The following is a 27,539-nucleotide window of genomic DNA, read 5'->3' as shown; positions in this document are numbered from 1 at the left end:
ACGATGTGAAGATGAGCTGTGGTACCACTTGGACAAAGCACCGTTAACCGTAAGTGATTCTTAGTTTTACTTGCACTGTACGTTTCCGACAAGTTTTTCTATCGTACTTTGTTCTTTCGTATAGAATTTCTGAAGTGGTTAGAGGGCGATACCAACTCAGATTTGCGAAACTGATCACTACAAATCTCTTGAAAATGTCTAAAAATTATCTCCGGCACCCATAATAACAGTGTTACGGTTTATCAGGCCAAAAAACTATTAACAGCTATATTAACTTAATGCTGGTACTTGCCTAAAAGAGGTTGAACGGTTATCGTCACTGAATTTTGGAAGTAACGGTATCGTTACATAAGTATTAAAATTATTGCAGCCGCTACGATTTTTCAGGTGAAGTGTATCGGATACCAGGAATTACTCTCATTTCCATGTGCAGTAGGTTCCACTTTTTAACGTGGAGGTTCCATGTTTGTTCAACCCATATCAATGATTTTGTATTGTTGCTTTTCTACTATAAGCAAGTTACAACAGAGCTATTTGGTACTTGGTTGCCACTCTTTCCAGATGACTGCTAGCCCATATCTTAATCTCCTTAATGGTCCCATCTCAAACGAAAATAAATCTCTTCACTGAAGAATACTTAAATTGTCAGTGGCAAATATTATATAAAATTCACTCAAAAAACTTGTAAATTCTACACGTAATTTTTAAATTATGGTTACTGAATAGTGTACACACAAGCAGTGTGCCGTTGAAAGCATATACTTTTTACGCCAAACATATAATTTATACTTAACAAAGTCAAAATGTAATAATGAGGCATTTCCGACCTTACTCCGTTGCTTCCACCCGATTTCCCCCAATTGTAGCATATTTGTAAATTTTTTTCTGCATAAGAAAGAAGGTGAAGATATTTTTAACGTTGAGTACGTTTATCAAGCCTGTTAAAACTATTAATCATTCTATTACTAGTCTGACTTTGTAATACGACGCTGTAAGTTCCTCATTGAACAAAAACATCACAAAGTAATATACACAAGACAAAAATCTAACAAGTTACTTTGCTTAACCACTACGCGTCTTACACTCTCAAGACGCATGGCAGTACTGAAATTGCGTCTATTATCATGGTCTAACTCGTAAAGAGAAATATGAGGGTTCACGGTTTCACCCCCATAACCGATTATAATCCATAATAACCCAACTTCCCCCGAAAGAAAGGCTTTGCGACAACTATGTTTTCCGAAGCTCCAATTTAAAAACTTCAATTATTTGTTAATTTATTTTTATTCTGTCTTTCGTCAATGGACCACATTTTGAAATATGTTTCATTGGCTCAGTATTTACTATTGTATTAAACATTATCTAATAATTATTGTTAATAACATTACACGGATTCAAAGAAGGTATAACTCGTTAAAATCGATTTTCTGCTCCTGTATTAGATTTAGTCTTTACTCAGTGGTTGTAATTTGTAAACACAAGTAGCGTGGTTTATTTTTTATTTTAACAAAATGATGGATTCTCTGTAGCTAAACAGAAGCGAAAATTATGACCAGTTGAGAGACTGACTATCAGGTTCTTATTTAGCGTCACTTCTCTTTATTTTTGTATGATTTACCGTAATTTCCAATTCCTCCACTACATACGTTGCTTAAGAATTTTGGGTCTTCTTCGACTTTCTTTTTCCTTACCCTATTCCGCGTCTTCACAGCGTCGCTTTGTTAATCTGGGTTTGACAACGTTAGCGGTAGATGGCGGACGGATGACCTTCCAGTCGCTAAACTTCTCCCTCTGAAACGGAATTTGGTGCCCTCGTTTGTCTGCGTCTTGATTTATCACATGCGAAAGTATGTAAACATTTTCGGAATGTTTGTATCTCATGTAACTGTGACGGTACTTGGGTACCACCCCGCTATTCCCTTAGTCTGTCGTGGTGAACAGCCTAAAAACCAGATCCATGTAGGCCAGCAAATGGGCCGTCGTCATTAATCCGCCCGGCGGATTGATCCGTAATGGCCGCGCCTCCCGGAAACCCGGAAGTGGCGTGCTAACACGCGCGGCTAACCTGGAATGCCTATACATTTCCTGGATTTTCTTTTATTCTTTTAATTAATGTTTTGTATGTGTTGCCGGCCGGAGTGGCCGAGCGGTTCCAGGCGCTTCAGTCTGGAACCACGCGACCGCTAAGGTTTCAGGTTCGAATCCTGCCTCGGGTATGGATGTGTGTGATGTCCTTAGGTTAGTTTGGTTTGAGTAGTTCTAAGTTCTAGGAGACTGGTGACCTCCGATGTTAAGTCCCATAGTGCTCAGAGCCATTTGTATGTGTTTGCTGCGGCTGACGTTATGATTTTGGTGGTTGAAGTTGATATTTTTCTTAAATCTACAGTTGTAACAAAGACCCATAGATATGAAAGATATCTTACGACTGTTAAGAAATTCTCTATCCTACAATATGAGGGACTGTCAATAAGTGAAAAGGCAAATTTCTGAAGGCAAAAAACTGTGCATTGTTACAGAATGAGACTTTTAATACTTCGATACCTCATTCCCACCACTATTTTTCTTTTTACCCACGCAAAGAAGCCTTTGTCTTCTTGTTTGACCCGTTTTCCCACAATTTCTTAGACATGCTCTTTGTTGCTAAACTTTTTCCCATGTAATGCCTCCTTGTGTGGATGAACCGAATGAAGCTTGTTTAGAAAGAGTCAGATTCACTTCCATGACGCTCTTTCATGCCTGTACATACTTTGAGTCCTGTTTTGTTGAGTTTACTATTTCCAGACCTACCTTCTACTTGCTTTATTCTAGTTTAGTTCGTTATTGATAATATTATGAACTTTACCAACACCTATTACCACTATTTTTGCTATAAGTTCTACAGCAACACGTCGGTATCCATGAATTATGTCGTCAATGTGTGTTTCAACGAAGGACATTTCAACCGGGCCGTCCACGACGTTGCTCATCATTCACTGGGGTTCGATTGTTTTTGAACCATGTTACCACCTAGTAAAAATATTTATGATTGTACAAGTTTCACTACACTGCAAAGTAATTAGAGAGAATAATTTCACAAAAACAGTATCACTGAACCATTTTCAGCTAAGGGGGAAACTTCAACTGGACACGCCTTCTTTAAATGTGGTAGTCCCAAGGATAGCCACCTAAAGCCATGAAAGTACAGAACTTCTGCTACAAACTGTTTCATTTCCACATCAGTTTGTCTCTTTAATTATTAAATGTACCACGTACATCTACGAGGCCCTGCCGAATTTTAATTTATACTTTTACGTGTGAAAACTCTTAAAGCTTTTTAAATAAAACAAATATTATCAACATGCAACATCTCCGTTTTTCATATCTACGTATTTGGACCACTATGCCGCTAGAGCGCTCGGAATCGTAGCGTGTAACATGGTAACCCGGTACTTGAGAAACAGTGTGCTGTGAACGAGTTTCACGAATCCGAAGAGTTTGTCCACACACGATGCTCCCTCTGCTTCAGCGTAACAACACCAGACCACACACGACTGCTGCGACGTCTACAACGACCTGACGCCTTGGGTTCACTGTCATTGACCATCGTCCATACAGTCCCGACTTCATTCCATCCGATTTTCTTCTGTTTGAGAAACTTAAAGGACATCCACATAGACATCACATTGATAGTAATGAATCTGTGCAAGCAGAAGTGAGATTGTGGTTCCATCAACAAAGTAAGACATTCTAGAGTGACGGTATCAACAAACTGGTTTGTTCTTAGGAGAAATGTGTTTGTCGTCATGGTCGCTATGGTGAGAAATAGATATGTAGGCATGAAAAATGAGGATGTAGAATGTTAATAACACCGTTTTATTCAGAAAGCTTTGAGAGTTTTCATGTAAAAAATCAGAAGCATTACTTGTCAGTATTCAGTCTAATGTTCAGTCATTAGTCTCCATTAAATGCTAGAACTAATTTCTTTGATATCGAATGTATCTATACTGTTATTGGGCTTATCCATGCTCTTTGACACATTCCCGAGTCATTGTAAAAATAAATGATTGCATCGCGACTTTAACATTTTCAGAGGTTGTGGTTCCATTTGAAGCCACACAGGATTTTCTCTGTTCGTGGTGCATGCACAGTATCCACATCAGGAGCCACCCATTTCGTCTGCAGTACATACTGCCTGTAGCGGTTGCAGTTTCAACAACTTCATATTCTTAGAATTGTAGCAGGGAGACGAGAGAACCTAGAAGCAATCTTTGTACACAGTGCACGATTCTCTTTTTTTTCTAACTGTGATTCAGTTTGCCTCTTTAAAGTGTGTTTGTGCATTAGGATTAGGCACAGAAAGCTTTCCTGTTCAAATATATACACTGTGTATTGAGATAATAGTTAAATTTATGAATTTATTTTCATAACTACTGTGGTGGTTTCTTTTTGAAACACTGCAGGTTTAAGGGCAACATGAGTAACTATGACAGGTTGTTGTATTTCCAGTCTTACACGATGTACTCTCGCAGAGTAAAGGAGGAAGAAATTCTGGCATGCCTTTTGGAATGAATTTCTTTCGATGCCGACTCGGACGGACAATAGCAGTGACAATGGAGATGGTGTGTTAGCTGAAAACGGTGGTCTCGATTTTCGAACGAAAGTATTCGTGTGTTCTTGCATTATTTCAAAGAATTAGTTCAAAGAATCAATTAGCAAGGAAATGTAGAACTGTTGTCCTAGTAAAAAATAAATAAATGAAAAAAAAACAGACAACTTATGCAAAGTGTCTACCAGTAAATTGCACCTCAGGCACTGTGTATATGTACCAGGAGGATGAACATCACACAAGCAGAGAATGTGTGCTCTCTGTCAGGCAGCCCGGTGCCTAACTACTAAGACGAACTGCATTTTGCCTTTTAACAAAAAGTAACGATATTCTTGTACAGAGTCTCAATTTCAATCCACCCAATATTTATTCAGTTTGTGTATGTAGCACGTGTTTGTCACACTGGTCTGTCTCAATGTATGTCTAATAATCTAAGAAGGGGGCCCAGAAAATAATTCACCGAATTTTTTTTTCAGCCGAAAACAACGCGAAACGTTACGTATGTATTATTCGAAAACTTCTAAGTGAGCGTGCCAGCTTTCCGTCACTTCCGACAGATAGCGTAGCTGCAGAACAGTTTCAAAGTGGCGTCTGTAGATGATCCACGTTACAAGCAACGCTCGGTTATTGAATTTCTCACTGCAGAGAAAGAAACTGTGGGGAATATTAACAAATTCTTGTGCAAAGTCTATGGAGTACCAGCTGTTGACAGAAGTACAGTTAGTCGCTGAACACGGAGGGTGACGTCACCATTCGCCGGACCTTCACGACTTGCAGCAGGCGGGGAGACAATCCACGGCTGTCACACCTGATACGTTGCAGCGAGCTGATGTTGTCACTGGCGAGGACAGGCGCATTACGATACGACAGCTGGTGCTGTATCTCTTGGTTAGCAAAGGAAGTGTGGATGAAATTATTCGCACTCATGGATATTCAAGCGCGTGAAAGATGGATTAAACGGTGTCTAACTGTGGATCACAAATCGCACAGAAAAAAATTGTCACGATTTGTTGCAACGATTTGAAGCTGAGGGGGAGGCCTTCTTGTCCCGGGCTCTGACATGTGATGAAACCTGGAATCACCAGTTTGAGCCTGGAACAAATCGATAGTCGATGGAATGGCTCCATTCCCACTCCCTACAGAAGAAAAAATTCAAAGCACCTGCTTGCACCGGTAAGAGCATGATCATCGTATTCTGGGACTGTGAAGGAGTGATTCTCATTGATGTGATGCGAAGAGGCGGTACCATTAATTGAGAACCATATGTCAACACATTAACAAAACTCCAGGAGCGCTTCCAGCGACTTCGGCGGCACAGCAACTCAGGAGATATTTTGCTGCAACACGATAACGCTCGTCCCCATAGAAGTCTGAGAACTGCTGAACACGTAGCAAAAGAAGGTTGGACAGTGTTACCCCGTGTACCCTACAGCCCCTTTGGAACTTCCACTTCTCTGGGACATTAAAGGATGCCATTCGTGGAAGACATTTTGAGGACGGTGAGGAGGTGATCCACACAGTGAAGCACTGGTTCCGCCACCAGGACAGGGATTGGTACCGACAGGCCATACACGCCCTTGTTTCGCACTTGAGGAAGGCCACAGAACGGGATGCCGACTACGCGGAAAAATATGGTGTGTAGATGCAACACCATTCTTTCCTGTGTCTAATTAGCATTACGTTCAATAAAGAACTGCTGAAGAAGAAAATGCGGTGCATTGCTTTCTGGGCAATCCTCGTAATAAAAACAAGAAAATTCGAAAGATGTATTCAGTAATTTTTGAGAACATCTCTAATGGAGAACGGCGGTCTTGCAAACTGTACTTTAAAAGTGAACACAAATAGTCTCGACTGCAAAAAACGTTTATTTTGTGGTAACTGGTTTCGGTCAGATCCTCATACCATAACGGTGGACGATGGCGGTGAATGGAATGGTTGTAACTCCACTTAACGTTCGTGGGGTTATAACATCCGCGCTCTTCACCGCCACCGCCTAGCTTAATGGTATGAGGATCCGAATGTGGCCAAGAACTGATCAAAACCGGTTACCACAAAATAAACTTTTTTTTGCGTTCGAGACAGTTCGTGCTCATTTTTTAAAAAAAGGTAATGTTCAATGTTTCGCTCCTGATGCCGGATGCCCCCTGCTGAACCTCGGCACTTGCCCGGCGTCCCGTTCTCTTGCAGATGACGTCCTCGCTGTTGCTGGTGGTTGGGGCGCTGCTCCTGGCCGGGACTGCCGTTGGCGACACTTGCGTCCTGCCGGACGCCTCCACGGAGACCTTCGACGTCACCACCGTGAGTCCCCATCGTTTCTCTCTTTTGCAATGATTTTTCCAACAATTACCTGTGACATCGGTCACAGTATCTGGAGCTATTACTAGATGTACACTACTGGCCATTAAAATTGCTACACAACGAAGATGACGTGCTACAGACGCGAAATTTAACCGATTAGGAAGAAGATGCTGTGATATGCAAACGATTAACTTCTCAGAGCATTAAAACAAGGTTGGCGCCAGTGGCGACACCTACAACATCCTGACATGAGGAAAGTGTGGTGTCACCCCCAGACACCACACTTGCTAGGTCGTAGCTTTAAATCGGCCGCGGTCCATTAGTACATGTCGGACCCGAGTGTCGCCACTGTGTGATCGCAGACCGAGCGCCACCACAAGGCAGGTCTCGAGATACGGAATAGCACTCGCCCCAGTTGTACGGAAGACGTAGCTAGCGATGCACACTGACGAAGCCTCGCTCATTTGCAGAGCAGATAGTTAGAATAGCCTTCAGCTAAGTCAATGGCTACGACCTAGAAAGGCGCCATTAGTAACATTGCATGTATCTAAAGAGTCTCACTTGTATCGCCACAATCTCCAGATGTACCAAAAGGATAGATTAAAGTTAAGTATTCCAGAAGCTACGTACGTTTCTTTATAGCATTCATTACGTATCCTGTTTCAGACCTCACGCCATCCTGCTTTAGCTTCGCGCGTGCCTTTCGGCTTCCTCTCATTGAGTCTAGGCTGTCTTGTCTAGACACAACAGAAAGTTTACCACCGATTTCTGATATACAAACAGCAGATGACCCGCGTTGCCTGGTGAAACGTTGTTGTGATGCCTCGGGTAAGGCGGAGAAATGCGTACCAACACGTCGCCGACTTTAATAAAGCTCGCATTGTAGCCTATCACAATTGCGGTTTATTCTATCACGACATTGCTGCTCGCGTTGGTCGAGAACCAATGACTGTTAGCAGAATATGGAATCGGTGGGTTCAGGAGGGTAATACAGAACGCCGTGCTCGATCCCAACGGCCTCGTATCACTAGCAGTCGAGATGACAGGCATCTTATCCGCACGGCTATAACGGATCGTGCAGCCACGTCTCGATCCCTGAGTCAACAGATGGGGACGTTTGCAAGACAACAACCATCTGCACGAACAGTTCGACGACGTTTGCAGCAGCATGGACTATCAGCTCGGAGACCATGGCTGCGGTTACCCTAGACGCAGCATCATAGACAGGAGCGCGTGCGATGGTGTACTCAACGACGAACCTGGGCACACGAATGGCGAAACGTCATTTTTTCGCATGAATCCAGGTTATGTTTATAGCATCAAGATGGTCGCATACGTGTTTGGCGACATCGCGGTGAACGCACGTTGGAAGTGTGTATTCATCATCGCCATACTGGCGTATCACCCGGCGTGATGGTATGGGGTGCCATTGGGTACACGTCTCGGTCACCTCTTGTTCACATTGACGGCACTTTGAACAGTGGACGTACATTTCAGATGTGTTACAACTCGTAGCTCTGCCCTTCATTCGATCCCTGTGAAACCCTACATTTCAGCAGGATAATGCACAACTGCATGTCGCAAGTCCTGTACGGGCCTTCCTGGATACAGAAAATGTTCAACTGCTGCCCTGGCCAGCACATTCTCCAAGTCTCTCACCATTTGAAAACGTCTGGTCAACGGTGGCCGAGCAACTGGCTCGTCACACTACACCAGTCACCACTTTTGATGAACTGTGGTATCATGTTGAAGCTATATGGGCAGCTGTACCTGTATTCGCCATGCAAGCTCTGTTTGACTCAATGCCCAGGCGTACTAAGGCCGTTATTACGGCCAGAGGTTGTTGTTCTGGGTACTTATTTCTCAGGATCCCTGCACCCAAATTGCGTGAAAATGTAATCACATGTCAGTTCTAGTATTATATATTTCCCCAATGAATACCCGTTTATCATCTGCATTTCTTCTTGGTGTAGCAATTTTAATGTCCAGTAGTGTATGTTTGTGACAACTGTACTGAATGTTTTGACCTTCGAAATAGACTGAAACACAATATCTTGGTGGTGTAATGGTGAAGTGGACCACAATCAATTAGACATTGCTCAGCACCGCAGACGGAGCAATAAGCTCGAACTGATCATAGAAATACTGAACGCATAATGAGAGTATCGTGCACGGAAACACAACTCCGCAGACATATGAGAACCGTGTCGAGGTTTATCCATTCTGGGAGGTCGGATCGTGATCCTTTTGAAGCTGAATGGTCCATATGAGCACCTGCCCAACACGATTGTCCTGATGTGACAGCAGCGTAAGAATATAAGAGCCATTATTCCGATGGAAGTCCACAGGCGTATGGCCATAGTTCAGGACATCACGACACAAATGACGTCCATTCTACTGATTTGACCAGCAGCCTTACTGAATTTCACAGCTACCGCAGCGTACATTAGGACGAATATAGAAACTCTACTGTTAGCTTCTACCACCAGAGCGTTACGGCTACAAGTGCCGCTCGCCAGGCTTCCACTCATACTCATCTAGTGTCTAACCTGCCTCCGGCTGTGGCCCCCAAAACGTGAATGTTCCAAAAAATGTGGTTTGTTTTGAGACAAGATTCTTCGTTGGCATCAGTAATAATCAGCTGCCAATGTAACGGCGACGTTAAAAGTGTTTCAGGTAGTAACATATATATCATGGGACAGGTGCCCCTTCCATATACCAATTTTAAACTTCTAGTGTTTACTTATGGAAGACAGAAGTGTGAAGACAGCATTCACATCACAACCCAGCGCCCCAACTTGTCATTCTTAGACGATCAGGGCGATGTATGCTGCCTTCAAAAGAATACCTCAGTGCCTGTTGACACACTTCTCATGTTATCCAATCCACTCTTTAAGATTACCGTGTTTCCTGGCCTGCACGACATCTGCTGCTGTTGTGCGTGTGTGCCAAATGATGAGACAGCCTCAATTACCGACATTATTGATGAAATTGAAGGAAAGGGAAGTGCTGATACTTACAAATTTGGTACCAGATATCCCTTTGTTTGATTGCGTGTGGTAGGGTACTGTGGTGTGCGTACTGTAAGACCTTCAGTACACACATACCATCAGATTATTTGACTTGTCGCTCTAATGAAGTAGACGAGTGCCAGCAATATGTCTCGTGGTCTTATCATGGCCTGTTTATCTTCTGCTGCTAGGTCAGACGATAGAAATGCCACTTGCACACTTAGAGTAGCAGATTGATAGTGACCAAAATTGACAATCTGAAGTTCCTTTGGTATTGGTACGTTAATCATACTCTCACATATATCTGATACTTGACAAAAGTATCTATACATTTATCTTCATGGCTATGTACAGGAATATGGTAATCTTATTAGGCGCAGACTTAAACTTGACTATAGACTGGTACAAACTAATGCAGACTGGTACAGACTGGTGCAGACAAAAGCAGACTGACTAATCGTAGGTCGGTACACTCGTTATAATACCTTGCGCGTTTATGTATCACTGCACGAGTGTGATCCGTGAGGATAAAAGGTTCCACGTAAGCAGCAGTCTCATTGGCTGTGTTACATATTAACACGTGGATCGGCGGAAGCAGAATTTGGTCCGTCTCTATGGCAGCGCCATCTCGTAGTGCGGGGACGGACGAGCGCTGCGCCTGCGCTGTTGTGCTTAGCGGGGCGCGCTCTAATGGGAAAGTTGTGTAAGCGCTGACTACGCGGAACTATGTACACAACAGGTATGAATGCTAAAATTAATGGGCAAGATAATTGGTGATGTCATTTTCACTTTTATACAATATTCGCTGGTATTATAGTAACGCATTTTCCTTTCTACACAAGTATTTGCATGGATGGTATCAGAAACAGTAATCTATACTGCAACTGCAAGCCAGGCAGAGTCTGCGAGAGGTTCTAGGTGCTACAGTCTGGAACCGCGTGACCGCTACGGTCGCAGGTTCGAATCCTGCCTTGGGCATTGATTTGTGTGATGTCCTTAGGTTAGTTAGGTTTAAGTAGTCCTAAGTTCTAGAGGAGTGATGACCTCAGAAGTTAAGTCCCATAGTTTTCACAGCTATTTCAACTTTTTTTTATTTTTTTATTTTTGGCAACTGCAGGATCATAGTCATAGGTCAACTATCCTCTGTTTATGATCGTAAATAGTGTGTGAATAGAACACATTCATGAGGTATAATAGTTCCTGATGATCATTTACCATTTTCGGTTTGGCGTGCCAATACGTTTTAACTTGCTCCTTTTCAATCGCTTAGTTTAGATAAATATTGGAAGAGAGTTACACTGCAAAATAATTTGTTTTATTGCTGTAGTAAAGTGTATACTCCTGACGACAATGTGAAGCAGATGTGGCTGTGAGTGTTTTGTGTGGTCCACAGGCCCACAAAACCTGGTACCTCCAGTACCGCTACCCCTCAGCTGAAATGGACCCCCTTGGCTGCCTCATTCTCACCCAGGACCCCGGTGAAGCTGCCAACCAGATGACGCTGAGTGGTGCCTTTAGCAAGGATCCCTCGTGAGTACCTGTAAATGTACTTCATCTGCTGATTACTACCATTTTCTTCAGTGTGATTTCCGACGGAAATGTTTTTCGTTGTCCAAAGTTTCACAGCACATACATGCTTGACTATAGTGAGTACAGGTTTCTGAATGCTAATATTTAGGTATCGCTTATGACGAATTATTAGGAAACATATTAAGACTGTGCCGGACTGGGATTCGAACCAGCAGTCTTTGCGTCTCTACCGACTGAGCCATATACGCAACAGTCGCGTTTTGCGAAAGGCAGAATTAGTGGGTACGAGGTTGGTCCAGTCACAGAGCTGTAGTCTGCCACAAAATTTCATGTCAGCTCTCACTCTGCTGTACAGTAAAAATTCATTCCGGAAGCGTCCAGAATCATTAGCACACTGTATAAGAAATTATCTTCATGACACATTCAATATGCTTTTACAGAATTTTTTTTTATCGTGAGGTCATCCACATCCAGCTTAAATTCGAGATGTGAACTCATGCGTCATACTATTTTATAAAGACATATCCTTACCTAGAGATCAGATGCATCATTGTTAAGATGTCTGTGTGATGCAGTGATGTACCGTTATCTTTTCTTGATTTAACGCAAGATATTGGTTTGAAAAAAAGGAACAGAAAGTAACTGTATTGTTTATTTATCCATGTCAATGTTGGTTCAGCCCCGTATCTGTTGAGTGACTTACTTAAAGAAATACAGTAACCAGCCACCCTTTCTGCAGCTTTCATTATACCAAAGACGTGTTTCTGCATTTCTCGCCATTCCAGTAGGCGTAACACAATATACAGGGTGATTCAAAATGAATACCACAACTTTAAAAATGTGTATTTAATGAAAGAAACATAATATAACCTTCTGTTATACATCATTACAAAGAGTATTTAAAAAGGTTTTTTTCACTCGAAAACAAGTTCAGAGATGTTCAATATGGCCACCTCCAGACACACGAGCAATATCAACCCGATACTCCAACTCGTTCCACACTCTCTGTAGCATATCAGGCGTAACAGTTTGGATAGCTGCTGTTATTTCTATTTTCAAATCATCAATGGTTGCTGGGAGAGGCGGCCGAAACACCATATCCTTAACATACCCCCATAAGAAAAAATCGCAGGGGGTAAGATCAGGGCTTCTTCGAGGCCAGTGATGAAGTGCTCTGTCACGGGCTGCCTGGCGGCCGATCCATCGCCTCGGGTAGTTAACGGTTGACTTTCCCGTTAGTGTGGAAAGTTGCTTCATCACTAAACACAATCTTTGAAACGAAAGATTCATCTGTTTCCATTTGAGCAAGGATAAAATCACAGAAATCGATTCTTTTAATATTATCAGCTGCAGACAGCGCTTGAACCAATTTCAGACGATAAGGTTTCATAACTAACCTTTTTCGTAGGACTCTCCATACAGTTGATTGTGGAATTTGCAGCTCTCTGCTAGCTCTGTGAGTCGATTTTCCTGGGCTGCGAACAAATGCTTGCTGGATGCGTGCTACATTTTCATCACTCGTTCTCGGCCGTCCAGAACTTTTCCCTTTGCACAAACACCCATTCTCTGTAAACTGTTTATACCAACGTTTAATACACCACCTATCAGGAGGTTTAACACCATATTTCGTTCGAAATGCACGCTGAACAACTGTCGTCGATTCACTTCTGCCGTGCTCAATAACACAAAAAGCTTTCTGTTGAGCGGTCGCCATCTTAGCATCAACTGACGCTGACGCCTAGTCAACAGCGCCTCAAGCGAACAAATGTACAACTAAATGAAACTTTATAGCTCCCTTAATTCGCCGACAGATAGTGCTTAGCTCTGCCTTTTGTCGTTGCAGAGTCTTAAATCCCTAAAGTTGTGGTATTCTTTTTGAATCACCCTGTATATCTCTGTCAGATAACGTTTTTATCGATTGAATTTGGAACGTTGCTTCTGCCATTCCTTTTCTAATTTCTGGACTGGAGGACTGTGGCTTTCAGCAGTGTTGCGGTGAATTTATAAGCGTTCGTACTACTGTTCATATTAAGACAGAAAAATGTGCCACAAGCTATAGAACAAACAGTACTACGAATTTTCAAAATTCAGTCATTAAAAGAGTTATGTTCGTGTAGATATGAATGTAATATGCCACTTGAAGCTGACCTGGAGTTCAACAAGCTTCTTGGCGCAAATAAGGCTATACGAGAATTGGGTGTATTTGGTATTTCATCTGGCAACGTACATTGTATCTTCAACTAAAATAGCTTTCTTTCTTTCTTGTGTTTTGTTCTTGCTATACGCTGACTCCGTCAACCATCTCCTCCTGTCTTGTAGTAATATTTCCTCTTCTTCTTGACGACTTCGCTTTGCATGCTCAGTACTACACACGCATTGCTGGAAGACTCACTGAGGATGCTGCTGGAGGTAGCTGAATATGGTGAAACGAAACGCATGAAACTGGTATTTACAATAGCTATCCTACCCACTGTTTAAACTTTGAATAAAAATAGTGTGCGGTGGCAACCGAAGACTTCCTAAACAAGTACGCATGCTCTTTCTACCAACAGCATTGTTGAAAAGGTTGGAGAAACGGCCAGAGATTCGTGCACAAAATGAAGTTAAGGTGAAATGGCCGCAAGAAAATACGAAGACGTCGAGACGAAATGATCTTCGTAAGGACAGTTTCAGCATATTGAAAACATACTGTGAAATTAAGAGTAAAACTGTCAATATTAATATAATCACAGAGGGGAGAGTTGGTAGCTGTGAGTAATTCATTGAGGTTCTCTGGGATGGAGAGGGACTGTCTGACGACCTGACAAAAGAAGAAATGGAAGTCAGCCTGTCTACTTACTTACTTTCCGTGTCCGGAACTGGACTTCAGACTTCCAAAAATCAGCAGCCAATATGGCCTTGTCATTTGCCCTCCATAAGTCATTCATTGTGCAGGGTTGGTCTAAATATGGACAGATAAGCAGGTGTTAAGAATCCTGGACAGAACCACACAGACATAGAGTGTTCTCATTCTCTTTTAGGTGACCCCAATGCTGCAGGTTTGTCTTGCACTTTGGCACTTCTAGTGCAAGACAAACCTGCAGCAATGCGGTTTCCTAAGAGAGAATGAGTAAGAATGGGGGATCTGTTACAACAGCGTCCAAAGAAACTTGTGAGGTACTAAGGGAGAACGCGTGGGTAACATTCGTTCCGAATCTCTAAAATAATGGGGGAAATGGCAGTCAAATGACTGTTTAGGTTCATGTGCACAGTGTATGAAGTAGCGGGCATACAAACAGGCATTCAGAAAAGTCGTCCACACTATCTGAAGAGTAGGTAAGTGATAGAAATATCGCACACCTTGCCCATCCATTTTGGAGACAAGAGTTATATACAGAACTGAGAATCTCTTAAGTGGTAATCATCATGGCTTAACGAAAGGTAAACGCACCTTAAAGGCAGTTTTGATGTTGCACTTGATAACGGAATCGAGAATTAAGAAAAATGGAGACACCCAGAAAAAGCATTCGACAGTTTTGAATCGTGCAACGCATTCTAAGTTCTCAAAAAATTAGTTATTAGTTGTAGAAGAAGACGGGTATTACTTAATATGTGTGAGAACTAAGAAGAAATAATAATATTATCATACAAAGGACTAAATGCTCGAAATGAAAAATATGTGAGACAGGGACGTGGTCCGTGTCTCCGTGTCACTGAGTGTTCGATCTGAACGTCATAGAAACAATCACGCAAATAAAAGATCTGCTCACGACTGGGTTTAAAATCAAGAAAGAAAGGAGGTTAGTCATAAGAGTCGCCGATGACATTGCCATCTTCGATGAAAGCGAAGAAGTATTTCAGGAACTGCTTTCGAAAATGAGTTGAAAGTGAAGCAAAGAAGGACGGAAATAACGGGAAGTGGCAGAAATGTGCTCGAATTAGAAAGCGTATAAAACGGCGATGTATTTTTTACCATCTTTATACAATTTATACATGCAACAAGTAATGACGAAAATGAGAGACAGGTTCGAGAGAGGGATTAAGATTCAGCGTGAAACGATATCAATAATAGGATTCGCTGGTGACTTTGACGTCCCGAGTGAAAGCGAGAGAAAAAGTGCAGTTTTTGTTGAATGAAATGAACACACGGTATGGACTGGGAGTAAATCAGAGAGACACGTAAGTCATGCGAAATAGTATAAATGAGACTAATGAGAAACTTGAGTTCAAAATTTGAGAGAATGAAGTAGACGGAGTGAAGGAATTCTGTAACCTTGGAACCAAAATAATGCATGACCGACGAAAGCAGACTTAAAGAGGCAAGAGGTATTTTATGGGTATAACAAATCCACTGTTATTCTAGATTGATCCTAATTGGAAGACGAAATTTCTGAGAATATACGTCTGCAGTACAGCACTGCAGGCTAGTGAATCATGGACCGTGGGAAATCAGAAACGAAAATAGTACAATCGTTTGAGATGAGTTCAAAATTTTTGGAGGCCTTGCGTACGGCAACAGGAGTGACCTCGTAATTGTTGAAAGGATGCTGCAGTTCACCAGTATGAAGGAAGAAGTGTACCAAAATCCATGTTCTCGCAGGTTAATGTAAGATCCTACTCCGCAGTGTACATTATTACACTCATGATTGTCCGGATCCTTCACTGGTTGCTCGGTCCCCTGATTTTTCACCCATAGAGCGTGGCTGCGGTGCGAAGGGAAAGCGTATACTTTCATACCACCAAACTCCTTGACCTGAAACGGTACGATTTCAGGTCTGGCTCACAAATCCTCAGGATGATGTTCCAAGGCTTCCCGTCGACAACGAAAACGTTATTGTAGTCGTGCCCGCTGGAGTCACATCTAACACTGGTGCACATGCGCGGCATCAGTCCGAATGGAATGACAGCTTAATTGGTCAATATCCTTTATTTTGTGAATATCTCCACAAAGTTTGACAAATTTCGGACTAGTGCTTCATGGTGCCACACTTTCAATTTTTGTCAGAGTTCAAGCACTAGTGCTGCGGATTTTCCTGTATCATAATATCTATTACTTTACTTAGTAATGTCTCTTTATAGTTAAATTAAAAAGACTTTGGCATTGAGCAACACACATTGTTGCAGGACGCTCATCACAGCCGATGTCACAATGGAGGGTAACCGTCTTCATTGCACCTACTACGGAAAATGTGAGTACAAGCCTTTGCACTAAAAGGAGTTTCACTGAGAGCTCGATCACATACCTCATTCTTATAACATATTTGATTAATAGAACTACAATAGCCCATGGTCGAAATTTGACCACTTGTGTTCATAAAGTAAAGAAAGTCATTTATTCACATGATTAAATGGATGTTTTCCGTATTCAGATTCTTAGTTCTTACCAGTACACTAAGAAGGTTTGAGGTTCTTACCCTAACGTTCTAGCCGGCCGGAGTGGCCGAGCGGTTCTAGGCACTCCAGTCTGGAACCGCGCGACCGCTATGGTCGCAGGTTCGCATCCTGCCTCGGGCATGGATGTGTGTGATGTCCTTAGGTTAGTTAGGTTTAAGTAGTTCTAAGTTCTAGGGGACTGATGACCTCAGATGTTAAGTCCCATAGTGCTCAGAGCCTAACGTTCTGAGGTAAAGACCGCTACAGGGGGAAGAGGAAGCATTGGGAAAATAAAGACATATATTAGGGAAGTTATTGCTATATATCCGCAGATCGTGGTCTCTGGGTAGCGTTCACGCTTCCCGAGCACGGGGTCCCGGGTTCGATTCCCGGCGGGGTCAGGGATATTTCACCTGCATCGAAATGACAGGGTGTTGATGCGTCATCTTCATCGTCATCATTCATTCCCATTACGGTCGGAGGAAGGCAATGGCAAACCACCTCCGCTAGTACCTTTCCTAGTATAGCAGTGCGCGTCCCCCGCATCGTCCCCTACGCTATGTCTAGGAGTATGGGACTTCATTATCATCATTATAATTTAACGATGCGAAACTTCAGTATAACCTATATGTTTCCTAAAATATTCTTTCATCAGTCGCTAAATGCCTTCTTCGGTATCTTCAGAAATGTAAAATTTCAAACTATTGGGAGATCTAACTCTGCTTAATGCAAGATGTAACTGACTATGCCTAAAACATGGTTTCATCAATATAATCCCAACTTTTCTCCTGGGACTTATCTATGTAATTGCTGATGCAGCATTATTTGCAAATCGTTTTGTTTGAAACTCAACAGGGAAAATAGGACCAGAATAAGTCATATCTACATCAGGAATCGAAAATCGCTTACGTTATGCTCCAAGATGCTACTCTAGGTGGCTGTAAAATGAATGTGCACCACGGAAAACAAAGGAAGGGAAAATGAAGATTTGGCCCTATTTGACAACCCCCTGAAGCAGATCTTATGGTAATGGTGAAATTATATCCTCCTTCTTGCTCTTTAACATATAAATTAAAACATAAATATAAATGAATAATTAAGGGAACTAGTAACTGCAAATGACGAATGCTGTTTCTGTTTATACACTTATTATGCATTAAAACCCCTTTATATTTTACAAATGGTCATATATATCAATATTCAGTGGACATAAAGAGATACAAATGGATTTCCTCACAAACATGATTGTTCAATTGCCCAAATATGCCCGTTCTTATGGCTACGCCATCTAATATAAATAACGCGAAATGATTGACATCACCTGCGTACCAAAAACTAGAAGAAACTACTTTCAAAGATGATCTACAGTGGTGTGCAACCTCAGTGGAAATAAAATTTACGTGATCACAACTGTTTAGCTTTATAGCCCCAATAAGCCGAAGCAATTAGCATTATCACCGTAGGTACTGCGTCCGGTGCGTCGGAGTGATGGATCTCGTACAAGTCTGCCACAAAATTAAAACTCAAACACTAGGACGTCAGAAGGCGGTCCTCTAACTAGCATAATCTAATACTGTCTTCTCCTCTCTGTATTCTAAGGACGAGAAACCCGAGCTCCCAGCCACAAGGACGGAATTCAGATAACGTCTCTACGTGAGTATAGACAGAGGAAGTGCTATCAATCACTGAAAGATGCGTACTCAACGATGGCTCCCTACCCGGAGGTGAAGTCCGGAATCGTATAACTTCGCAACAGCACATTGCCTAATCATTCCACCTATAAAATCTCCTGAGAGCAAAGACAGAAAGTCCATCTGTACCAGCAAAAGCTGATACTAAGCGACCGTCAAACACGGACACTTAAAACGGAAGACCTCATTCTCTTCATCGCTGGCTTCCCAGCAGAGATTTGCTCCCCTCTCTCGTAACTGCAGAAAGCGAATCATATTCTCGAAACGAGCGCAGTTTCTTCCGAACGCCCACCTACCATACTTTAGTCTTTTGTCATCTAGCACGGAAAGGTTGCGAGGAAATACCTATCCCCGTTAATTAGGAATTAAAACAATGGTACATTTCTCAGACTAATGATCCTCGGAAATAACTCAGCCTGCGTGATTTCCGAGGTAACGTTTCCTCGTTCCTCTTTGAGGCGTCCAAGACCTTCAGAGTTTTCGAAGTATTATCCGGATATCCTTCCGACCCCTCTACAATACTGGCCGGTCCCTGCTGTATTGTGCTTCAGAGCTCAGGTGCCCCGACCGTCCGTCTTGGGATACTTCCTGTGTTAAGCAGACCAGCACAGTTGTGCGGACTTTTCCACCCAGAGCCTGAGATACGCCTCCCGTTTCATTTCCACTTGCGTTCCAATCACTGATAGTATAGGTAATCATTCATTACGCCTTTTTGATAATAACGGCAATCCATTAGCTTTCATGGAGTAAGAGTCAACAACTATTTACAAGGTGTACGAGAGAATGCCAGTCTTCTTTAAATATTCATATATATATGATGTAGAGCCTATCAGATGATACCTAAATCCGGTTGTAAATCACGGCAAAGTACGTAGATGAGTGCTTTTAAGGTGTGAAATTATAGCCACCTTACAGTGTGTTACCATTTGATCGATTCCAGCCAGTTGCATTATTATCAGGACCGATCAACAAAGACTGAGAGTGATTTTTTCCTGTAGCTTCCATGATAGTTTCCAATCTGTACTACGGATATTTGAGAAGAGTTGATTTTTGTATATTACGCCCAAAGGCAGCAGTGATTCCGTAAAGTTAAGTGTAGTAATGATCTATTTGCCATGCTCTATTTGGCGTGCCGAACAATGCAGGTGACGAGAGAGGACCAGAACGGAGTAGTAAAACTCTGTGTTCGTTTAAGACCTACAGCAAATGAAATTTACGAAGAGCTGCAGCAAGCGTCAGATGAAGATACACTACTTCATACAATAATGTTTATGTGGACTTAGAAGACCAACTTGCTGTCTTAAGCAATGTGAGCCTTGTGTTTCGGCTTCTGCTGTGACAAGTCAACATCAAAACAGCTGCTGTTTATCTGCCTGAGGATCGGCTGGTAACATTTCGTGACCTCAGTGAAGTACTGAGAATTCCGTATGGCAGTGTCTTTCTGATATTGCATGATCATCTCGATCATCACCATATGATCTGTGTTCATGGCCGTTGGTTGTCACGTCTGTTGAGTCCGGAATCGACTGTCAACAGTGATGAGTAGTGGCTGCATCATTATAACCCTGAAGTAAAACGACCCAGCACAGTGTTAAAATCACCAGGTTCTCCAGCATTAAAAACGCGTAAGCTGTTCCATCTGCAGGGAAAGTAATCGAGATCACAGTTTTCGACTGTTATCGAATGATCTGCCAGTATATAGTTCCCCCTCGCACTAGTGTGACATCAGCATACCACACGTCAGTATAGCTTGAAATCAGGAAGCACATTGCAAGGAAACTATCAGAACTATCTCAGACCGGACGGCGACTTCATCATGAGATTGCACGGCCTCACATCGCATATCAAGGCATGCAGTTTATTAGCTAAGTTCGACATTATCTGTGTACCTCATCCACTTTATAGCCTCGATCACGCATCCTGTGATATTTTTCCATCATTAAATGTAAAGCTTCGGGGCATTAGGTTTGAAAGCTCTGAAGAAGTGCTCAAGAGAAATGAGACGGTTCTCAAGAACCTAGCAGAGAATGGCCTGCACCGTGTGTTCGACGACTGGTAGAAGCACGATGAAAATTGCATTCAAGTAGGAGATAGTACTTCGAAAATGGTCATGCAAACACTGAAACAGAATAATAAACGTCGGTGAAACAAATGTTTCAATCTTTGTTGATCAACCCTCGTGTAGAAATATTTAAAACGCATTCTGGTTCTATTAAATAGCACTTCGTTTGTTGCTTATACCACTAACAAGAAGAACAGTGCAATTAATTTTCAATTGCAACTTACGTGGCGGTAACCCAATGACACAAAGAAAATTCAAAACCTCTGTTGTATAGTAATTATTTACTCCGTAATCATTGTCACAAATTATTTTATCATAGCTGTGGTAAATTTTTTACCTCATCTGGAACAGCATTTACTAGATCGTTGAAATGAGTCATTGATATTATGTGTTTGAGAGTAAATTTTGCGTTAAAGGCGGTAAATGAACTTCCCCGTTAAGGCAACAGAATGTGAATGTCCTTCTATCACGTAAGGTAACAGCAGACGTGAAGTATTTTGCATTACAGTACCTGCATTGCAAATTCATCAGATCGCCGTTATGACCCTCAAAATAATTTGAATTGCTTCAGTGCACATTTAGCTGTATCTTCGAAATCAGCAACAGAATTATCGTTATTAATGACCGCATTATTCCAGTACTTTGTTTACGCAAAAAAGTCTTTCTGTAGCTCTTCATATTTCATTCTAGAAAATTAGGAACTTACTTTAAATTATGTAGTAACGTTGGCAAATGGAAACAAAGTTAGTTCCGTTTAATCTCAGACAAAAGTAAGCGAAAAAACGACTTCAATACGTGTATTACGTTCAGTTTGTGTTGCTCCTGACGGCTTCGTTACTGCGATATCTTGTTTACCACTGCTGACAACATCAGCGACATGGCTGTTGTGGCAGCTTCGCAGCTCGGTATACGTGTGTGAATAATATGCAAAATTTAAACACGAGCTTCCGTACAAAGCGATTTCACGAAACGTTGTTATCTTCGTGTGTAATTTAAAAATGTGTGTGAAATCTTATGGGACTTAACTGCTAAGGCCATCAGTACCTAAGCTTACACACTACTTAACCTAAATTATCCTAAGGACAAACACACACACCCATGCCCGAGGGAGGACTCGAACCTCCGCCGGGACCAGCCGCACAGTCCATGACTGCAGCGCCCCTGACCGCTCGGCTAATCCCGCGCGGCCGTGTGTAATTTCTAAAATAACACATGATCGGAACACGCGGTGGAGGTTGGTAGCAGTGTGTGACACAGAGAGAGGAAAACTATTCTCGGGTGTGTATATCTACTTCCTTTTACCTCTCTTCACGGCTACTTCTACGATTTTCTCGTGCACCTCTGTGGCAATGCACCTTTCTAACTGTATAAGTCTCACTGGCCTCCTTGTATAACTAATAATAAACAAAATGTTACATCAATTTTCTACGTTCACGTAATAATATTTTTGTATGATTACTCGTATACTGTAAGCTCTCTTTGTTTTAACATTACGTCAATTCTTACGGTAATTGAGTGAATATTTTTTCAGATGCTGATTTGTTGAGTGCTGATCGCAACCTCGTGTATGGAAGTTCCGACATCTTCATTGAACACTTATGCATGTCGACCGGAGGTAAGTGTCTACCCACCTTATGTCACAATCACCATGCCAAGAGTCACGTTCATAAATCTCTTTTTAGATGCTGGGGAATATTTCTGATCATCATTACACGTTTGCTACACTTTGTGCGAAACTCAGTGAAGCTGTTGTGTCATCAATTCAGGTATCAGGAAATGCCTTAGTCCAATATGTGCCTAGTGTATTCGATGTTTATACACTGTAAATAGGACAGGAAAAGGAGCCTATGAGCACTGAAAGTTCTATATAGAATTCATACATGCCTTCTTAATTTACATAAATCCATCTGATTACAGGCATTTAATTCTCCAAAACCCATTATCTAAATAAAAACATATCGTGACTTGTTACTGTAACTTGCAGATGAAATTGATCTAATCAAGTCGCCGGTTCTACAGATGAGTTATGGTTAAAAGATTAGTTTGTACTTGTAATTATTACTAAGAGTTCAGTTACTGGACGTATCCCAATAAATGCGATGAAATTAATTTAGAAAATCAGTATACGTAAATTCTATGCTTACCATTTCATGCTAATCTGAAGATTTAGTATGAATTACTCCTCACAACAGGAAAAGCTACCACCTAATATATGAATTAACTGAGCTGTGTGCTATGAGTGAAGTCGCTGTCAGTACTTGGTGCGTATGTGCACTTATTACAGCTACTTACAATGTTACGGAAATAGCTTCAAATATTGACAGTTCTGTAGTAGTCAGCATAGGAAAGTGAAGATACGTAGTATGTTAGATGCACTTGGGTAGTACATGAAACAACAGACTCGAAACAGATCGCTGGTGTAAGTTTGTTTTCCAATAATACTATCATGGGATTTACCTAATATTCCCAAAACTTGCGTAGCATATCCTTGCGACTTCCAGTTTCAGTGTTCACGCAGTTAATGGTGACTTTTTTCTGTCGGTCACTGAAGTTTCCTGTCAATAGCAATTGTAAGCCTGTTCCAGTAACAACAGCGTCAGAGGAAAGAGCAGTCCTTAATTTCATACGTGCGATGTCAAAAATTTACTTATGAATTCTATTCCTATGTAGATTCCAACTAATGTAACAAAGAACCTACCAACAAACACAGGGCGACGTCTGGTAGGGGATATGTTGAAAACTACTTCAGTTTGCAGTGGAACCTAACTGTAGGCCGTAGTTTTTCTTAGCTTACGCTAGTGCCTATGGATGAGTGAAATACCAATAAACAATGTTGTCTTTGTAGGTGAAGCACCTTCTGGTACGTGTAAAAAACATATACACTATACCGTTTCTCACAAGAAAATCATGTCCGAAAGAAGGGACACTACATACATACAAATAAACTAAATACAACACACGATGGAACAGAAAATGATTTATTCAAGAGAAAGAGGAAGTCAGTAACATGTTGGTTCACCTCTCTTTATCCAAACTGTTATTCGGCTTAGCATTGATTGGTAGAGATAATGAGTTATTGAATACCCTCCTGGGAAATGTCGTGCCAAACTCTGTCTAATTTCCGCGTTGGATCGTGAAAGTCCTCAGCTGGTTGGAGGGCCCTGCCCATACTTTTCCACACGTTTTCAACTGTGGAGAGATCCGGCCGCTATCTTCCCCAAGGTCGAGTTTGGCATGCAGCAATCACCGTTTTCGAGGGGCCACAATTTTGCTGAAATATCAGTCCAAGGTGGATTGCCACGCAGGGCAGCAAACCGGGGCGTACAGTATCGTCGACGTACGACTGCGTTATAAAGGTGCTGTGGACGACAACCGAAGCGGTCCTGCAACGAAAAGACCGCCACTCCTGGATACTGACCCATATGGCGGGTGACAGTCGGGCTGGTATCCCACCGTTGCCTGGGGCGTCTCCAGTCTTCAGCCTGGAATCTCATTGACTGCAGTAGAATTTTCAGTGTCGAGCCTTACTTCGAATGCAGCACCATGTCTGTAAAAGCCTCTGACAGTAGTTGCAAAGCTACCTTACTGTGGTCCTCCATGCAGCCCGACAACCAGGATTAATTATCTCGGTTGCCATTTGTTTCCATAGCAGAATGCCTTTGGCAGTCATCTGTAGCAACCTTACAACACAGCGGTATGTCGACGATATTCTGCACTCTGATTCGTTGCCCTTCATGCAGCGTAAATTTCAGCAAGATAATGACCGCCTGCACACGGCGAGAATTTCTACAGCTTGTCTTCGCGCTTGTTAAACGCTGCCATGGCCAGCAAGGTGGCCAGTAATTTCCCCAGGGGAGAACGTATGGAGTATTATAAGCGCTGTCCTGCAACCAGCTTGGGATTGCGACGACCTGTCAGAACGATAATCCTCAGGAGGTCATCTAATAACTCTATCAGTCAGTACCAAACCAAATAGCGGCTGGGGTAAGTGCCACAGCTGGACCAACACTACTGAGTTCTTACTTTGTGTAGCTGTTTCTCTTGATTTAATGAACTGAAACTAATTTGTTTGTCTGTACATGTAGATCACATCTACCTATTTCGACCACACTAGGACGATTCTTTTGTGGTGACAGCCATTAAGAGCATTGAAACTTCCGGGCAGATTGAAACTGTGTGCCGGGCCGAGACCTGAACTCGGGACCTTTGCCTTTCTCGGGCAAGTGCTCTACCAACTGAGCTACCCAAGCACGACTCGCACCCCGTCCTCACAACTTTACTTCTGCCAGTACCTCGCCTCCTACCTTCCAAACTTTATAGAAGCTTTCCTGCGAACCTTGCAGAACCAGCACTCCTGAAAGAAAGGATAATGCGGAGACATGGCTTAGCGACAGCCTGGTGGATGTTTCCAGAATGAGATTTTCACTCTGCAGCGGAGTGTGCGCTGATATGAAACTGGCAGAAGTAAAGCTGTGAGGACGGGGCGTGAGTAGCTCAGTTGATAGAGTACTTGCCCGCGAAAGGCAACGGTCACGAGTTCGAGTCTCTACCCGGCACACAGTTTTAATCTGCCAGGAAGTTTAATATCAGCGCACACTCCGCTGCAGAGTGAAAATCTCATTCTTGAAACCATTAAGATCATTTCTGTGGGCATGCTATCTCTCTCTCTCTCTCTCTCCCTCTCTCTTGAGCGAATCCAGCTCTATGAGACGAGAAATGACTACTGTGGACAGGGGACACTGTCTAAGTGGTCGGCGACAGGATGAGAACTTGAGTCACACGGAAACCTTGCTGACGCGGCCGCGCCTGTAATGCGGGATATCCGGTTACGAGTACCCGTCTGGCTCAAATTTTCTCTTGTCGCCATTCAATTAATTTCAATATACAGTTGCGACCGATGTCAGAACCTATTTTATTTCATCATATATGTGTACGGCTGCAGGATGAAGAATAGTGACCGAAAAGACAGACACCACACACACATACAAACACACACAGGATCAGTGATGCAATACCATGGTTTTTCACTATTTATTGTTCTCTTGTTGGCAGATGAGATGGTTTTCATCTACACAAGTGACCCAAATCCGAGTGACGAGCTGGTGAACCAGATATGGGAAGAAGTTGATGCCAGACCTGAAGTCGACAGGTCTAAATTTCAGAAAGTCAGTTGCTAACGGTGAAAAAGCTTGAAAATACATTACGTATTTGGAACTGAGTACGTTAATAAGTGTATTTCCTTCATGAGTATCCCTGCTAATGCTTATAACATTTCCAGTACGGAAGTATTTACTTCCGCGAAATGATTTACTTTAATTCAATTCACTCGACAATTATATCGCGTTATCTCAGTTGAAGTGTATTTACTACAAATATATACGTTCCGTATTCAACAACTTATTAGCTGCACCGGGTTCATTCCCACAATGTACATAATGTCCAAATGATGTGTTTGCTAACTATACAGATACTTAAACATCACAAATAGGATGTAGTAAATGGGGCTCATATGCCATCAAGTATGTAGTAAGAATTTTTGTGCGAAAGGGAATATCACGTTTGAACCATAACAGCCACCATTCCATCAAATTCCTTATCTTAGACATTTTTAGAATTTTTATAATTAGCAGAATATCAAGAAAAATTGACAACTCCGTCAATAGTTTCGGACTGGTCAACAGTAATGAATGGGCTTTAGAGTAGGGAGGATGTTATAATCAGAGGACCGTGGTGTTTTTTGGTCGGTACTTCAGTCTAGAGACTGATTTCAGAATCACATGAATCAATGCGCACTGGAGACCACCATTAGCAGTTTTCATCATTTTCTGTTGTTTTTACTGTTGCTAGACATGAAGTTGCTTATTGTGCAGCATTTGTAAATATTCCCACTTCTATATATTTATGATCTGTATCATGTATCTGAGTTATTTGGGATATTTTTCACGCCTTCAGTTACAGAAATTTAAGGCAAGTTAAACTGTATACGTATTTTTTACTCTAGTTATATAATGCGTGGACGATGAAGCCAAATTTCGCCGGTCACGCACCACGTTGTACCTCGAAACCGAACGTCTTCCACCGCAAATCGTGAAACGATGCTAATTAGCTGAGTTTCTTTAACTTCTTAAGACATTTACTTGTTTAGAAAATATAAATCTAGGTCAGATTTCAATACTACTGCTCGAGCAGCATATACCTACATCTACATCAACATCATACTCCACATGCCACCCGATGCCGTGTGTTGTAACGTACGTTCGGTACCACTATCTGATCCATGCAATCCTGTTCCACGCGCGAATAGTGCGTGGGAAGAATGATTGTCGGTAAGCCTCTGTATTGGCTCTAATTTCTCGAATTTTCTCCTCGTGGTCAGTACGCGAGATGTATATGAGGGGAAGTAATATTTTGTCGGACTCCTCCTGAAAAGTGCTGTCCCAAAATTTCAGTATTAAATCTCTCCGTGATGCACAACATTTCTCTCACAATGTTTGCCAGTGGAGTATGTTTAGCATCTCCGTAACGCTCTATCACCAGCTAAACGATCCCGTGACGAAACGCGCCGCTCTTCGATGGATCTTTTCTATCTCTTCTATGAGTCCTACCTGATAGGCATCCGAGATAGATGAACAATACTCAAGAACCGGGTGAACAAGGGCCTTATAAGCCACTTCTTTCGTGGATGAGTTACATTTCCTTAACATTCTTCGGATGAATTTGAGTCTTCTGTCTGCTTTTCCCACTATGTGTTTTATATGGTCTTTCCACTTAAGGTTGCCCTGGATATTTACGTCTAGATATTTTACGGCAGACGCTGTCTCCAGCTGTTTGTCATCAACAGTGTAGCTGTACAGTAGTGGATTCCTTTTCCTATACATGCTCAATATGTTACATTTTTCTACGTTCAGGGACAACTGCCAGTATCTGCACCATTTATCAGTTCTCTGCCGGTCATTCAGCAGATTATTTCTATTTTCTGGCGTTGCTTCTTCGGTGGAAACAACTGCATC

General features: G+C 42.1%; 1 protein-coding gene across 1 annotated transcript; it reads left to right on the top strand.

The window, feature by feature from the left end:
• Positions 1 to 25,750, top strand: LOC124622229. Its single transcript, XM_047147882.1, has 6 exons — positions 1 to 49; positions 6,773 to 6,883; positions 11,288 to 11,424; positions 16,528 to 16,592; positions 22,061 to 22,144; positions 25,582 to 25,750. Exons 2-6 carry the CDS (start codon positions 6,773 to 6,775, stop codon positions 25,704 to 25,706), a joined length of 522 nt encoding a protein of 173 aa, XP_047003838.1. The 5' UTR covers positions 1 to 49; the 3' UTR covers positions 25,707 to 25,750.
• Positions 25,751 to 27,539: the final 1,789 nt, after the last annotated feature.

Source organism: Schistocerca americana, chromosome 7, assembly GCF_021461395.2.
Source record: "Schistocerca americana isolate TAMUIC-IGC-003095 chromosome 7, iqSchAmer2.1, whole genome shotgun sequence".
NCBI classification, from domain to species: Eukaryota; Metazoa; Arthropoda; class Insecta; order Orthoptera; family Acrididae; genus Schistocerca; species Schistocerca americana.
The sequence above is the reverse complement of the archived record's forward strand: the minus strand, read 5'-3'. Positions and strand labels throughout refer to the sequence as shown.